This window comes from Fomitopsis serialis (genome assembly GCF_022376445.1).
Source record: "Fomitopsis serialis strain Sig1Antser10 chromosome Unknown B0H18scaffold_85, whole genome shotgun sequence".
In the NCBI taxonomy this organism is placed as follows: Eukaryota; Fungi; Basidiomycota; class Agaricomycetes; order Polyporales; family Fomitopsidaceae; genus Fomitopsis; species Fomitopsis serialis.
This window is the reverse complement of record NW_025955045.1, coordinates 123,859-140,260: the sequence shown is the minus strand read 5'-3', so window position 1 is coordinate 140,260 and position 16,402 is coordinate 123,859. Positions and strand designations below refer to the sequence as shown.

General features: G+C 49.5%; 5 protein-coding genes across 5 annotated transcripts; 4 read left to right on the top strand and 1 right to left on the bottom strand.

Moving 5' to 3' along the window:
* Nucleotides 1-30: 30 nt before the first annotated feature.
* On the top strand, nt 31-331 carry B0H18DRAFT_841901 (uncharacterized protein; the record flags this gene model as incomplete). The annotated part of the gene is made up of 2 exons (XM_048039501.1): nt 31-90; nt 149-331. Coding segments are annotated over 2 exons (243 nt in total), but the record flags the coding sequence as incomplete, so codon positions are not given.
* Nucleotides 332-747: 416 nt separating this feature from the next.
* Nucleotides 748-2,371, bottom strand: B0H18DRAFT_1198223 (ATP-NAD kinase; the record flags this gene model as incomplete). The annotated part of the gene is made up of 7 exons (XM_048036098.1): nt 748-1,289; nt 1,346-1,516; nt 1,569-1,669; nt 1,721-1,846; nt 1,895-2,038; nt 2,088-2,173; nt 2,226-2,371. 7 exons carry the CDS (start codon nt 2,369-2,371, stop codon nt 1,020-1,022), a joined length of 1,044 nt encoding a protein of 347 aa, XP_047889138.1. The 3' UTR covers nt 748-1,019.
* A 1,767-nt stretch (nt 2,372-4,138) lies between these two features.
* B0H18DRAFT_957801 (uncharacterized protein) lies at nt 4,139-5,228 on the top strand (the record flags this gene model as incomplete). The annotated part of the gene is made up of 3 exons (XM_048042623.1): nt 4,139-4,157; nt 4,237-4,636; nt 4,808-5,228. 3 exons carry the CDS (start codon nt 4,139-4,141, stop codon nt 5,226-5,228), a joined length of 840 nt encoding a protein of 279 aa, XP_047889137.1.
* Nucleotides 5,229-11,312: 6,084 nt separating this feature from the next.
* On the top strand, nt 11,313-12,218 carry B0H18DRAFT_957800 (uncharacterized protein; the record flags this gene model as incomplete). Its single annotated transcript, XM_048042622.1, is given in 5 exon segments — nt 11,313-11,318; nt 11,372-11,541; nt 11,646-11,832; nt 11,852-11,950; nt 11,994-12,218. The coding sequence occupies 5 exon segments, from the start codon at nt 11,313-11,315 to the stop codon at nt 12,216-12,218; spliced, it is 687 nt and encodes a 228-aa protein (XP_047889136.1).
* A 325-nt stretch (nt 12,219-12,543) lies between these two features.
* Nucleotides 12,544-13,740, top strand: B0H18DRAFT_957799 (uncharacterized protein; the record flags this gene model as incomplete). The annotated part of the gene is made up of 6 exons (XM_048042621.1): nt 12,544-12,546; nt 12,599-12,745; nt 12,792-12,950; nt 13,025-13,259; nt 13,346-13,480; nt 13,673-13,740. 6 exons carry the CDS (start codon nt 12,544-12,546, stop codon nt 13,738-13,740), a joined length of 747 nt encoding a protein of 248 aa, XP_047889135.1.
* Nucleotides 13,741-16,402: the final 2,662 nt, after the last annotated feature.

Here is a 16,402-nt window from a genome sequence, read left to right as displayed (position 1 = left end):
CGCCCACGGTCGCGCACCCGAGACCCGCGCGTCGTGACTTACCGGTACAAGGAGAAGATGGTCTACGTTACACCCGCGGACACATACGAGGTATGCACGGACATTCTCTGTGGCGCAGCAGACGTTCAGAACGAGTCGATGCCCACAGCAAGCCGTCCAGTTCGCGCGAGAGGTCTTCCCCGACGACCTGCGCCACATCCACCCCCAACAGCTGTCCTTCACGATCATCTCGAACACGCCCAAGGGCAAGCGCACGGTGCAGATCTCGCCCATGGCCTGGAAAGCCGTCGTCGGCACGCTCGCGTGCTACGAGATCATCGACCTCAACGTCCACCCCGAGGTCATCCTCGAGGACGAGCGCGAAGGCGACTACGAGGACATCGTCTCGATCGAGGAGCTCAAGTCGTCCTCGCCGTTCTTGCACCCCAACGATGCGCTGCCGAAGTCCCGCACCCCGTCCCCGGCGCGCCGCTCGCCTAGTCCGTCGGCAATGGGCCAGGTCAAGGGGTGGCTCGAAAAGGTCCTACCGTGACCGCGCGCCCTGCCAGATATGTATGGTGGGAAGCATGGACTTCGACTTTTGGTGGACGATCGTCTTTGTATCTTGTGGCGTCGACCGTATACCCTTCTCTTTTTAGTGCTACGTTGGGACGCTGCCGACAAACTATTGGTGGCTGCTTGGACTGAGACCGGTGTGTAGAGGACTCGACTCGGTTTACTCTCGCTCGTACTTAAGAAATCTTGTAATGTGCTTGTATTACCTCTAGTCGCCATCGGCTGGTCTGTGGCATGTAGCATTGTGTAGAACTATCATCTTGTAATCAGCTGTACCAATCGCAGTGCTGGGACTGAGTTGATGTTGCATGTCGCACACATACCGTGTCATTACCAGACCACGCTGGTGCGTGCTAGCGTTCGATCATCCGACTCACGCGACTGTTCTGCACCAAGTGGTATAACTTGCACTCGTATACCGACACCGACCGACGACGGAACTACTCACCCCGACATCGCGCCTCCTACGGCCTGCTATGGCGCAACAACGCCTTGCTCCTGAACGTCGCGTTGTACTGGAGCAGGTTGTTGATGTCCCTCACCCAATCATCCTCCTTCCCCGGGCCCACCCCTTCACCATCCTGGATCTCCTCCGGATCCGCGATCGACGACCGGTTGATGCAAGGTATAGGGTACTTTGACGCCTGCACGGTGACCGCCTCTCCGGGCCCGAGGACGTGCGACGTCTGCCCGTCGAGGGCGAGCCCGGCGGAGGCGCGGCTGCGCTCGCTCACCTGCGTCAGCGCGGGCGGTCAGCGGGGCTCGGGCGGGGACGGGGCGGGGTGCTTACGCGGAGCGTCACCGAGGACGAGGACGGGAAGACGAGCGGGCGGAAGGAGAGGCTGCGCGGGCAGATGGGCGTCAGGACGAGCGCGCTCAGGGACGGGTGGACGATGGGCCCGCCGGCGGAGAGCGAGTACGCTGTGGACCCTGTCGGCGTGGAGACGATGAGGCCGTCAGACTGCGTGGGGGTCAGTGTGGTGCGCGGATGTGAGGGTGAGGGCGGGGCGTACCACAGCCTCGGTGAGGTGCTGCCCGTCAACGTATATGTCGATCGTGTTGAGGTGCGGACTGGCGCCGCGGTGCAGCGCGATCTCGTTCATGACCTGCCAGTCTTGGGCGCGAATTAGTATGCTCGTCCGAGATGCACGGCGCACTTACAGACCTTGTGCTTGCCCTTCCAGCCGCTCCCCGTCGCAGTCGTGAAAGCGGCATGAGAGCCGCATGCGGTGAAGCACAGTCGCGCGGCCGGCGAAGGCGCTGTCGAGCGCTTTGGCGTAGTCGTCGATGTCTGGGCGCATGATGAGGGAGCGGCGCACAGGCCGGGATAGACACTCACGGAAAGGGAGCAGGAAGCCGAGCGTGCCCATCGAGAAGCTCAGCACCGGCGGCACTGCGCCTACTTTGAACAAAGACGATGCGTGGAGGATGGTGCCGTCGCCGCCTAACGTGACTACGAGGTTGATCTTCTCGGCCTCAGGCCCTGCAGGATCCTGTGAGCCTTGGTGTGTTTAGGGTGGGGAAGGAATGACCTGGTCGCCAGATCTCGACGCCTGGGGGAATGTCGGGTCTGTCTTCATGGAAGACCCGGACGTCGGGATACTTTTCGCGGAGGTACCTGCAGAACGGGATGAATTGGTGGCTTCGCGAGCAGGAGGCCGACGACGCACGCAAGCAAGGTGTCGATGGCGTCGACGACGAGCTTCGTCCGGTGCTTGTTGACTAGAAGAATGGCTCTTGGAGGTGTATCGTGCTTGAGACGGCTGTCTTGGGTCTGGAGTGAACAGTGAAACCAGAGCGCAAGGTTGAGATACATACGTAGCGAACGCACGAGTCTGTTTGCGCACGAAGCCCGTCGATGTTGTCCGAAGGACGCCGTGCAGGCTATAGCTTGGTGTTGTGGACCGCCATGAGTGGTGGCTACGGGCTATGAGAGAGGCCGTACGGTGCGTAGAGCGCAGAGACATCGCTCGGTCGCCGAAGGACGAGGAGGAGGAGGAGGGGTCACATGCATTGACGGCCGCCCCATGGACCTGCCTATTTGGGAAATCTCGATCACTCACATAATGATGCCACGTGTCTCATTCGCCGCCGCTGCGCCCGGGTCCGACGAGCGTCCACAACCCGTGGCTTCGCCACGGGCTGACAGGGCGGTTCTTTCACTGCTTCATGTTACTCTTAAGATTACATGCTTGGGCAATGCCAGCCCATATCTGGTTCATTCAATGCTGTGTGTAGCTCTTGTGGTTACATTTTGATTCAATATTTCCTGGCTTGCTGTACACTTTGTTCCATATTTTTGTATCCTTGGTTTTTATAATCTGCTGCAGGGCAATTGTTTGACATTACCACTGTTGTTCCCATTATTTCCCAGTACTGATGTGTCCTATTTTCCTAGTACTGAGGTTTCCTATTTTCCCGGGATTGATATCTTATTTCCCTGAGCTAATATCTCCTGTTTTCCCAGTGCTGATCCACACTGTTTTGCTGGACTGGGATGTGCTTTTCCCCTGGTACTTAGTCCCATTATTGCCAGTGAAATGTGCCTTCCTGGTGCAGACATGTCATATTTCCCACCATTGATGTCCCCTGTATATTCTATTTAGTGGTATCCCATTATTTCCTGTTACTGAGGTCTCCTGTTTTCCCAATATTGATCTTTCCTCATGTCAAATTTATACTCCCCAGGACTAATCTATACTGGTTTCCCCGTGCTACTCTACACTATTTCCCCCAGGCCTGAGATGTCCTGTTCAAGTTTTCCTAGTACTGACATTGCTTGTTTTTCCCGTTACTACCACTGATTTTAGGCATATACTCAATTTTTCCCATTGCATTCCCTTTGTGGTCTTTCAGTGTTGATTTCCCAGGACAAGGATATATTTATTATTTGTGACATTTGTTTTCCTGGTACTGAGAAACTATTGTATTGTGTTTTCCCAGTCCTCATGCATCCCATTTGTAACCTGTGTATTTTTCTACTCATTTTTCCATCACTTCCCCCCTTTTCACATGGAAATTCCACCTCGGGGACACCTCAAGTGGGGCTTGCACAGGCACCCATGGGTGGCAGACACTGGGAGCTTATGGGAGGCAGGTGCACCACATGAGGCCACACAGTGAACATGGATGTCATGTGTGCTCCATGTGGGTGTACACAAAAACCATGCAAGTTACATGCACCACATTGACACTGCCATTGCACTGCTTATAGATATGCAAATTGTCATGTCACTGGAATGCTCCCCATGTGGCTGCACTTGGGCCACACAGGTATTGTTCCTATGAAAGCAAAGGCAAATCGTCTGTGCCCATTGTAGTGCCAACACCTGACAGAACGAGACTTGCCCAATCTGTCATAACATTTCCAAAAGTTGAAGCACCCACATCCAAAAGCAGGGCCACTCTTCTTTACTAACTATTGTTATTGATTTGACCTCAGCAATCTGTATTTTTATTGTAGCATAACAATATTGGCAAAGCCATGTTCATAATTAATGAAACTTGAAGGGAATGGCTCATAAACTTTACAACACTGTCACTATTGGAAATTACTCTGAAGAAAGCTTCAGGATCACCCTAAATGCTAGCAGACTATGAGAGTGGGTCTGAGTGACACAACACTGACTACCTTGCCAGGAATTAATATTTACTAGTAGTACTGCTGTATAAGCACTGCAGAAGTCCATGGGTTCCATGGGTACATGGGTCAAATTCTGGCTACCCATACCCATACCCATGACCCAAATGGGTTACTCACACCCATGCAATGCACTATCTGGCCACCAGTCAGGGAAGCTGTTCAATCCCAGATCAATTTCCTCTCGACTTGGATGCTAGACATCATTGCCCAAGACATCACCAGCACACTGCAGCCCAGCACTGAGCTGTATGGTAGCAGCATCCTCCACCCAGACAAGATCTACAAGTGTGAGGGGAGCTGTGGTCACCTCCATGTCATTAGAGGCTGTGATGAGGATGCTCTTGACATCATCAACCATGACTTGGACAAGATCAGGGAATACAGATGGCTTGCCCAGGAATGGGTGCCTACCCTCCAAGATGGAGGTCAGCTCAGGGTGTTTGTTGCCAACTGGATTATGCACCATACTGTGCATACAATTTCTCCCCTGGACTCATGTTGGCATTACTGCATGCTCACCAATTGATTGCTGCCTGATGAAACACAGTACATCTCCATCCTTGCTCACCATTTGTTTTCTTGCTCATGTGGCTGTCTTCTGACACTTAGAATCCAACTGTGTGATGGTGGTGACAACTATGTGAATGAGGACTGCTTTGCCCATGATGGAGGCACACATGCCCAGTGGACCACTGCAGCACTGCAAGATTTTGTCCTGATGACTCTCCAGCATGTCATAGACAGCAAGACACTCCTGCTTAGGATGGTTGAAGAGAGCTCGTTGGAGCAGTACACCCATGTTGACATCAGAGTCATGCCTGGTGCAGATGGCAAGCTGGCTTGGTTTGTCAACAAGATAAAATGGGGTGTCAGTGCAACTGTGTTTCTCAATGCTGATCCTGATCTCACCTGCCCGATGATCAATGAGGCAGTAGACTCAATACTCACACTTGCTGGGGAGTGGGCCATGCATGGCAATACAATCCCAGTTGTATTGTCTATGTCTTTTGTCTTCTGGCTCATGAAATAATGGCTTCAATCTCACTTATCAAAGGCATTGATATATACTAGTTTGTGAGACCAACTTCCATGTAGTTGTCAAACTGTGACAAAATCATGAGGGAGTATTATAGTAGTAACAGGGGTGCTTACATCAAAGTTGCTCAGCTCATTCCTTATTGCTGTAACACAAGATACAGAGCAGTGAATCCTAAATATTGAGTATCCTAGAGAATGCAAAATGTACACATTTCTTTATCAGAAGGGTTTATTGATCATAGATAGCTATGCCAATATTGCTACACAGCCATTACCCAATGATATGTGTAGTTGCAATGGTTGCAGACTTGTTCTTGCCCAACTGTAGCTGAGCTGCACTGTTTCATCATGTCTGGGACTTTATGTATTATTTCAAAACACTGAACAATAATACTACTTCACTAGTGGGAGACTTGTGTTTCATGGACTGTTTAGGGACTGTTAATTAACCCAATGATGACAATGATCAGCATTGATTGTATAACTTGAACTGAGTAGGTCATATACTTCCCAACATATTGACACTACATTGGCCTAGACCTCCCAATGGTAGAATGTCAACCATGCTGATTTTGGTACACTCATGATACCTCTTCATGGATTTTGGCTCATGCTGTGGAAAAACAGTCACATGTTCTAGATACAGTATAATGGAGTGCCCATCTGCATTTTCCTCCTCATGCCTTATCCTGACATCATTCCATGTTACTGTCAAATATGTAACAAGTTACTAACAGCAATCTGCTAAATGCATTAGATGGGCACGTGATGTTCAACAGGTGCTTCACAAGTTACACTGAGGAGTTCACATTGTTAACAAATGAGGGCATCCACAGATTAGTATCAAAGCTATGCTACTGTCAAAGTTTCCTAATTCATGACTGAGTGATATGTCACAGGCATTATTATGGATATTCAATGGAGAGCAAGAACCTGTAAATGAGGATTTTATCATCAACTTTTTCTTGCACAGCAGCAGGCTGTCTGCATAAGTCTTGCACCCCTTCATATGAATTAAGTGTAGTCCCATACAAGAGCATGGTACTTATGTTGCAAAGTGCTGCCAGAGCTTTCAGTGAGCACAATGACCACTCATTAGTACTTCACTGATTTTTGGGGTGTTTGGGGCCTTTATGAGCCTACACAAGGAGGTTATGTGGCCTCAGAATGAATATCCTGCACATGTGCATGCTTTGTTCCATGCATAATGAAGGCTAGGGAAATTATGGGAGGGTCTGTGAAGCAGGAGCTATCACACAACTTGACTCAGGATTACTACATATGGCAGGTGCCCTCCCTATTGGCAATTTCACACTGGGCAATGCTTTGTGGGCCCAGTAAATACTGTAGAAATGATGGAATATTCCCAGAGTGCATGATTGCATCAGTTCAAGCAACTGGCATATGGTGAATCATTAACCAGCATACATGCATTATATATGTACTGTATCCCACTCTTGTAGTGCTATTGTGAGACATCAAGAGATGCTGATACTCCTGCTCATGAATACATGGGCTATATCAGTGTTTATGTGACCAAATTTGCAGCTTTCCATGCATTTGTAATTTTCTCAATCATTTTGTTTATCTGCTCTGTGCTTGTATTAAGGACAAGTAGAACAGTATACATTCCTACACTCATTGATTCAGGATGCTACGTAAGGCAGTTGCTGAGGAAAATAGTAGAACCACTGTGTTGTGATTGTGAATATACATCAGACAGGGGCTGCGTGGTGTAGTGGCAACATCACGCGCAAGCTCAATGAACCCGGCACCAGATTGCAGAACTGGGTTCGAGCCAGTCCCCTCCAGGAATTAGCCTTCCCATTTGCCACGTGGGGTTTTAGCAGGTATGGGGTGGTCGGATCACACCACTCGAGCCCTGCACTACTTCCAGAACTCGGCTACGGCCGAGGTCTGGAAGTGTGCGTAAGCGCATTTCCTCCCTTTGGTCGGAGTTCAAACACAGGTTTCATCCCTGCTTCCTTAGCGGCCCCAGAGAGACGACTTGTCGACTGCCGAGGGGTGCATCTTGCAGCCAATCTTAGTTGAGCAAATATGTTCCTAAGACCGGGGTGCAACACTCCACCAAAAGAAAAAAAAAGAATATACATCAGACATATTGGGAGCACACACATGGCTGTGTCTAGTCATATTGTTAAATGTGCATAACTCACCAAACCATATATGTACTGGATACCTCAATATCACACTGTCTCAATCCTCAAATATCAAACATTGTGCTCTCATTTTAACTAAATCACTCCAAGATGTCATAGCTCAGTACCCAATGTGGTACTGTATCTTGTACCCTGACTGGCAGCCTTGTGGCACCTGTAATTAAGATGATTTTGACTTCATATGACCCAAAAGCACTTCAGGATGGCTGCACTGAGCCCTTCCGAGTTATTGGGAATTTATAGAATTCTTCTGGGCCCAAAACAGTAGGTTTTGTCCTCAGAATGAAGATTCAGTGCATTTTTGACCGCTTTTTTGCAGTGCCGCGGTGCCAAATGTGACACAGGAGTCACGGCATGTGGCGGCTCGGATATGAGCACCGGGCTTAATGCAACTCCTGGGTTCAGCTTGGAAGATTAAAAGACAAGAGTTGGTATATACACTCTATAGGTAGATAAATAGCAGTTCACGCAATGAATTATTGTGGGCAATCAGTATTGCACCCAGGAGTTGAGTAAGTATCTGCAGTGGCTCAGTGCTCAGCCACCGCTAGTGCAGAGCATGGGTCGTGGGAACCTGCGTGGGTAGCGGGTATGGGTATGCCCAGGTACGGGTACAGGTCACATTTTTGTGACCCAGACCAAACCTGTACCAATGACCACACCCGCCACTCACGCAAACACCAGACACCACTGGCCGTGCCACTGCTGCCACCAACTCAAACAAGAGCGACGCACCAGGGGCAGTTTGCGCATCCCGCCGCGTGAATACCTGCATGTCCGTCGTCCTCTCACTGTTCACGCCCGGCCTCTCATACCCAGCCTCTCTCACCTGCTTGCTCTCGTCCATCTCACCTGTCTCACCCACTTGCCCACTCACGTGCAAGAGCCCCACTTGTCTCACCCACTTGCCTGCTCACGCGCAAGAGCCTCACTTGTCTGCCTACTAGTACTCATGGCTTGTTTGCATACCCACTCCCACCTCTGCTACCTGTTGACGACGCTGCACTGGACAAGTGCCTCGAAAGGATGGACCGCGGCATCAGCAATGCCAAATGTACAGAAAGGAACAGCGTGGAAGACGTACCTTTGCAGCTGACAAAAGGATGGTGGGCACACAGGCGAAGGGCGGGAAAGGTGAGTGCAAACATGGTTGGGCAGGTTTGCTAATAGCGAGCACAGGGTCACGGTGCAGTGACTCCGCGCAGCATTAGTCTGCTGTGCGATGCGTACAACGACCGCCAGTGCGTCGGGCCAATGCCCTGCATGCAGACATAGCCGACAAATGGGTGAACGAGGAGAACACTGGGCGGGAAAGCAGATGGGTGAGTGGACGGGTGTGCAAGTGTATAAGTGGGGATGCGAGCGGGCGTGTGAGCAAACAGGAAAGCGGGCAGGCAAGTGGATGGACAAGCGGGCGGGTGTGCAAGCAGGCGGGAGAGTGGGTGACTGAGCGGGCGAGTGGGCAGGCAGGTGGGCGATTGATCAGGTGGGAAAGCAGGCAGGTGGACAAGTAGGCAAAGCAAGCACACAGGTGGACGAATGGGCACTGGGAAAGCTGGCAAATGGACAAGCAGGTGAGCGCAAATGCTGGTTAATGGGTGGGGATATCATTCATTTGCTCAACAAGCCTGCGCAGGACATGAAGGCTCGTGCTGACACACAATCAGAAGCTGGTGAGTCCCTGGGTTATGTACTGTATCTGCGCACAGGAAAATTGAATGCCCATCCCAGGCTAGCACATAGACAGCCTCGCATGTCCTCCTTGAGCACCGGATGAGGACCTTGCATGTTGATACACCTCTAGGCTATCTAAGCCCCAAAAACGCGATCTAGGCCTCTACGATGCTCCGAAGCTCTTAGAAGATCCACTACAACTGTTCGAAGATTTCGAAGTTTGTAGCCAATCCTGGCTCACCTTAGAAGCCTATCCATGACCTTCTGACACCTCAGTGACCCTATAGGAGCACCTACCCACCTATCTAGACGACCCCAGAGCACGCAGGTTACTCAAAGATGCACTATGTGTTAGAAGACACTCAAACATGTTAGAAGACATGCTACAATGTTAGAAGACGTGCTACGGTGTTAGAAGAACTCCTACAAGACCATAGGATGCTACAGGATGTCCAGTGAGTCCTTGCAGGTCGTCTCACATCCTCGACAAGTGGTTTCGGTTTCCGGTGTCGTGTGATAGCCGGTCGGCCTTTGGACCACTGGTTAGCGAGCCCAAGAGCAGTTGTCACGTGTTATAAGCCATAGCCGGATGTTCGGGGCCATCGGAGGTCCGTAGTGGTGATAGCCGTGTTTCCCTGTATATACCTGGGGACTTGTTCCCCTCGAATCTCAGAGACCCCCTTACCCTCTCAATCTCACCTCGCACGGGCGAGGTTCGTCAGTCAGCCAGTACGTCCGAAGTCAGCAAGTTCGCCAGTCAGTCAGTACGTTCAAAGTCAGTCAGTCAGTTCGCCAGTACGTTTGCCAGCTCGTAGTTGCCCCGAGAGGCTCTACACTTCTTCCCCTGCCGTCGCTCGCCTCCCTTGTCACCTTTCATTCGACACATCTGTCGAAAACCTCCTTCCTACCTTCGAGGCTTAGCCCTCGTCTTCGAACAGTCTTCGATGTCTTCGAAGCTCTCACGCGTTGTTCGGAGTCTTGTCCGTCCTCCTCCTTCTTACCTAGACCACTGTACAGTCCCCTGTACATCTCATAGATGCAGAGGCCTCGCATACCACTGCTCGACCTCACGGTTGGGTTTTTGTGTGGCTTTTGTGTTCTTTTTGGTTGTGTCAACGTATATGGAGGCCCCTGCGCCCAGCGCCCAGCGGAGATCCCAGGGGTGGAGGACTGGGGTGTCCCGCTGCCTGCAGACCATGGGCTCGAGCACAAGAGCGGGCGGGCAAGCCGGTGGGCAGGCAAGTGGCCGGACAGTGAGTGAGCAGATGGACAGGGCAAGCCCGGGGCAGCACCACAAGCACAGCGACCGTGAGCATGCAGGGCAAACACCCAACGCGCAAGCACAGCCAACGAACAGGAGCCGGGCATGTGAGCAAACACGGTGACCGCGATGGTGGTCAACCATGAGCACCTACATGATTGCCCATGCATCCATGTGCCCACCAACCCACCTACTTGCCTGTGGACCCACGGACCCGCCTGCACCCGTACAAAACCCATACCCATTGTCACGGGTCAGTACCCGGGGCGGGAACGGGCACGGGTACACCTCAGGACACCCGCGGGTGTACCCATGCTCTGCACTAGCCACCGCACCAGCACTTGTTGTCCGACTCTGTGTTTTTGAGTGCCAGGCTTAATGCACCTCCCAGGTTCAGCTTGGAAGATTAAGAGACAAGGCTTGGGCTATACATTTTAAAGGCAGATTAATAGCAGCTCACGCAAATAATCATTGTGGGCAATCAGTATATTGCACCTAAGAGTTGAGTAAGTATCTGAGGTAGTAGCTCAGCCACCGCACTGGCACTTGTTGTTCAACACAACACAACTCTGTGTTTTTGTGCAGCCAAACATTCCTATGCTCTGGGTTCAATCCAGGATCAAGCATACTATTCCATTGACCACTATTAGATGTGTCTATATATCAAGGTCAAAGATCCATCTCAGCCTGTCCTCTGCACTATCATCCAAGTCCGAAATTACTAGGAACTATCTTTGATTATCTGGTGCTCAAACAGTCACATGCACTGTGGGAAAAACCTGCCACATTGGGCTCCATGCTAAGTGTTACATTCTCTCCAGTCATAAGAACAATTCCTTTGTACCTCAGGGATTGTAAAACCAAGGTAAATGGGACTCAATATGTCCAGCTGCTTTGGTGACCTTTTTGGGGTTTGAAAACAATTCTCATCAAAACAGCTGGAACAAGGTTAGTCAGGAACATGACAGTGAGTACTTAGCACCCTTTGGACTGCAATTGGGATGTCTCATGTGGGTTCAGATTCTTCAGAAAATCTACCAAAGCACACTGCAATGTGCAGCAACATCAAATAAGTCAGCAGGTCTCATTTCAGTGCTGGTAGAATTGAGACTCAATGGATTCACTCACCGGCAGCATGAGATTTGGTGCACCATGTTTGGGATGGCCACCTGTGGCCCCTTCAAGGGTGGGTTACTCATAGGTACCTGCACCTACCAGGGTGAAAGGTTCTGAAATTGATGGATAGGCCCAAACTACATCATAACAATGGCCAGATGTTGCACTGTAATGTTAGACGCACCCCACCACCATTGAGTGCCCATGAGCACCTAGTTCGGGTGCCTCCAGTGCTCTGTGCTTCCTCCCACCATTTTGGTGCACCTACCACTCCACCTCACTTCTTGAGGATGCTGCCAATCAATGGTAAGGCTCAGCATTCCAAGGCTGTGATCCGTGCAGGGCCTCAGGAGTACCCGCTCAATGTGTTACCACTGTTACCAGTGCAGTGGCCTCATCCGCGGGTGCTGGAATCAACCCCACCCAAAATGGGAGCAAGATGAGGGTGTCCACAAGGCTGAAGGAGAAGATGATGATGATGATGTGATTCCTCTGGCCATATTGTTGAATGAACTCCAGTCTCCAGGTCATCGAGGATGCACTCAAAGCCTATACAAAGATGTTTCCCCAAGCTATGTCAGGTGACCACTTGTGGAAAGAGGTGTTGGACACTTCTGACCGGATGTCAGAGATTATGTCGCTCAGGATTGCTGACCGTGTTGACATTGTGGATGAAATGGGTGTCTGGAGGGCCCGTGTTGCCACATGCTACAGTGAAGGCATACACATCATGAACCACTGTGCAACATAATTTGGCTACCTTGTTGACACCATGAATGGGTCCTCGGCATGACAAGGGGCCCAACCCTGGGGTAACAAATGGCCCCACTGCATCACTAGAAGCAATGATCCATGGGACCTTCCAGACAGAATGGTGTGGAGTGGAACATCTGTGCGGATTCTACAGAGTGAGGTTATCAACTGGGAGCAGGAGGAGATCAGGCTCACAAATAGGTAATGATTGAGAATGCAACCCTCAGCTCCATATTTGGCCCGTTGCATTTGATTGTGACCCTGGAGACTTGAGCTCCATGGCATAACCCAAGGCAGATCATGCTTTGTCAAACACACCCATCATGGTACGTTGCCATTGTAACATGGCTTCAATCTCACCATGCTGATTCTCTGCAGCCCCATGATGGTGATTCCCCTGAAAGTGGAGATGAGGATGCCTTAGGAGAGGACAATGACATGGACAAGGAGGGATCCATAGAGGGTGGTCCACCTGCTGTCTGGGTACCACCCATGGCCTTACCTGCACCCATCAAGAAGACATTGGTGAGCTCTTACATTTCTGCTCCTGAAATGTGATGTTCTGGATGAGTTTCAGAAGGACACAGAGCTGGAGAATGTCATACATGCAGGTGTTGGGAGCCACAAACATCAAAGCATGCAGGTACAGGACTCAAACAACATCCAGCCCAGGCAGTTTCAGAATATGCAGTTGCCAATTCAATGTGGAGCCAGCAACAAGGTCGAGATGGTCCGCACACAGCTCAATGTTGTGCACATGGGTGGCCTAGTGGCCCCTGCCAGATGGACAACCCGCACATGCAGCCTCAGGTTGCGGTGCTGTACACTCTGCCTCAAATTAATTCCCCACCACCCTTGTCTAACCAAGACATTGAGGATGAAACAGAGATGAAGAAGGGGAGGCTTGCAAAGTGCCCTCACACAAGTAATGCCAGCAGAAGCTCATCAACTCCAGCCTCTCCTGACCACAAGAAGATCCAACTGGCCAAACCAGTGCTCTTGTTCCCAACAGAAGTTGCTCTGGTGCATGTTACCAATGGTGGGCAACTCTGTTTGTGTCAAGAAAGAAAAGGGGGGTATTGCTGTTAGCCACCAATATGATTCACATCTGCACTAACAGCACAGTAGCCATGCACCTTATCAATGAGTCTGTTCTCATCTACCTTCCGATTGTGGAGCCATTACAATCCCTGAGGCACAAAGGAATCATTCTTATGACTGGAGGGGATGTAACACTTAGCATGGAGCTCAATGTGGCAGGTTTTTACCACAGTGCATGTGACTGTTTGAGTGCCAGATAAGCAGAGATAAGGAACAGGTACTATGCTATCATTAGCTGAGTCTCAAATTTCAGACTCCCAGACAACGTGACTTGCACCAACACACCAACACACCCAAACAAATGCTGTGGCTGACAATTCCCCATGGACTTGGGCCTCCTGTAATGTCTAGCTTGGAGCCCAATATGGAAAGTGGTGAACATGGCATGTGACCTAACCAATGGCACTGGGCTCCATTAAGATTAATCACTTCATGAACAGCAACCACTCACTAATGGGTATGGCAATTATACAGTCACAGTGTAGCCCTTGTTTCATAGAGTCTACAGTAGTTTTGTTGGGCCCCAATAGTGGCTAGTTGGGCCAGAAAATGCAAAATACAAAAAAAAAACACAAGTGACTTTGCAGAATTTGAACTGCTCATTTCCACCCTAGATATGTAGCACATGACCCATACAGTATAGCCATGTGTGTCAGACATCATGAACATGCTTTATGGTGCCATAACAGAGCTGAGAATGGGCAGTATTGGCTGATTTCATGCTTGTACATGGTATTATTGCTTACCTTCCATATATGGTAATATGTTTTCAACATCAGCATGCCATAGTACTCTATGAATATCTTCTGATTTATCTGCAATTTATGAACCACCAGACATTCACTTTGTGGAGAATTACTGGATTTGGAAGGTTACTCACCATTTAGGGCAATGTGAGTGTTTGTGATACTTCTTGTGCAAAAGCCCTCCCACAACTTGCCTGGAATGTGTATGTTCCTGGAAACATCAGTTACAGATCACTGAGTATGTATACATATCTCTGTTGCACCCAAAAAGGCACAATGGCCACTGTGTCTAGCCAGTCACATGATCCATGACATGGGGTCTCAACTAGGGTAGCGTATGAAAGGGGTGTGTTTGAAACATGGCAATTCTTTACAGTAATTTACATGTTTATTACCTGTAAAATACAGCACTTCCAGAAGGCCATGTGAGAAAGTGTAAAAAACAAAAGTCATGTGAAAATGTTGGCTGCCTCTCGATGCATTGTGTCGGGCCTCGGGCAACGGCTCTTGCATAATCTTCAATCTGGATTGATGTGGCTCAGGGATCTCGATGTGTACAGATTTCTTGTGGGTTTCCTTCCTCAAACAAGCTTTGCAGCAAACATGTAGACTGGATGTAACACTGTAGTAACTGACTGGCATGTCTCAGGCTGACTAGTAACACTTACTATGCCATCATTAGCTGAGTTTCATATTTCAGACTCCCAGACGACATGACTTGCACCAACATCACCAAACAAATGCTGTGGCTCAGTGCTTTGTCCTGGGGTGAGGGCCCAAGAAAGGCTTCGAGTGGTGTCCAATATGGCAACTGGTGAGCATATCATATGACTGGCAGCCAAGCAGCACACAGTCACTGCTGCTAGCACTCACAAATTGTAGTGCACATAGTATACCTATAGCTAGAGTGGCTGGCTGGTCCAGAAAATGAAAAATAAAAAAATCCCCATGTGCCTCTGCAGATGTCACAGTGACTTATTGTGCCTCAGATCTGTTCCATATGCATGTAACCATGTATATATGTGGCACTGACACTGTACAGCTCCGCTGATATTGTGATACAGCCAAAAGCAACAACACTGAGCCATTTGAGCCTCTTTTAATCGATTGGTGTCCATCTACACAATGTATCAATGTCCATGAGAATTCTAGGTACTCATATACTTTTCCCTGATGCTTCCATATATTTGAGAGATTTTCTGTATTTTTGTGGGCTCCATACACCCCATTTCTTGCCCTAATTCCTCTTTGCCAGTGGGTAGTACTCTATATGGCAGTTCCACTATGACAGGCTTTATCTTGCACATAGACACAATCTGGGGATACGTAATGGCCATCCATGCATATGTATTCATGCTACTATGATGTCAGGCTTTCTGTGCTGCAGAGACACTGCCTGAAGCTTGATAATAGGCTTGCATGAGTTCCTGACTGTGAATTTCACCTTGTTATTGAGTATACTGCCCTAGCTGATGCAACAATTGTATCATGGAAGACTATAAGCATGTTGCCTGGTTCATTTTGAATATTGGCTGAATATTCCGCTTTTTTCTGAGTCTATAGAACCACAGTTAAGCACAGTAACAGTCTGCACTTAGATTGCTTACTAAGCACTCATTAAGCACCTGTTGCTGAAGCGGACTTGTAGACAAATGCAGCCCTGCATTTGTGTGCAACTCAGCTCACCCAAAGGGGATTTTGGAGCACTGTCATTGGTTGAACCAACAGCAAACCTTGCCTTCTAAGGGAATCATTCAATCTCAGCTCCCCATGCTGAGTTTTTTGATGGCTTGCCTAATGTGGTCAGCAGCACTGTCTGGACTCTTACTAGAGCACATTCAATGTGGAAAAATCTCACAATATTGATTCTCATGCAATGCACCATGCACACAGGTATGGAGATCCAAATTAGGTATCCCAGTGCTTGTTCAGTGTACTGACCATGGCAAGTGATGGAAAGGCATATGTGCAAATGTTGTTTCACATTACAATCCCTGAGGTACGAAGGTATCGTTCTTATGATGGACCACCATGAAACGCCTTAGTGATTCCTCCGGAATGGCAGTTTGTTCCCACAGTGCATGTGACTTGCAGCCACCCCTATAAGCAGAGATAAGTAACTGTTAGTATGGGTTGCTTATCTGAGTCTGAAATTTCAGACTCCCAGACGACGCGACTTGGACCAACAGATACAAACAAATGCAGTGGCTAAGCGCTCAGTTATGGATATGAGGCCCATGAAACACCTTAGCAGTTCCCCCAATAAGGAAACTGGTAAACATATCATGTGACTGGCAGCTTGGTGGGCCATTGCTCCAAGCGCTCACACACTGTA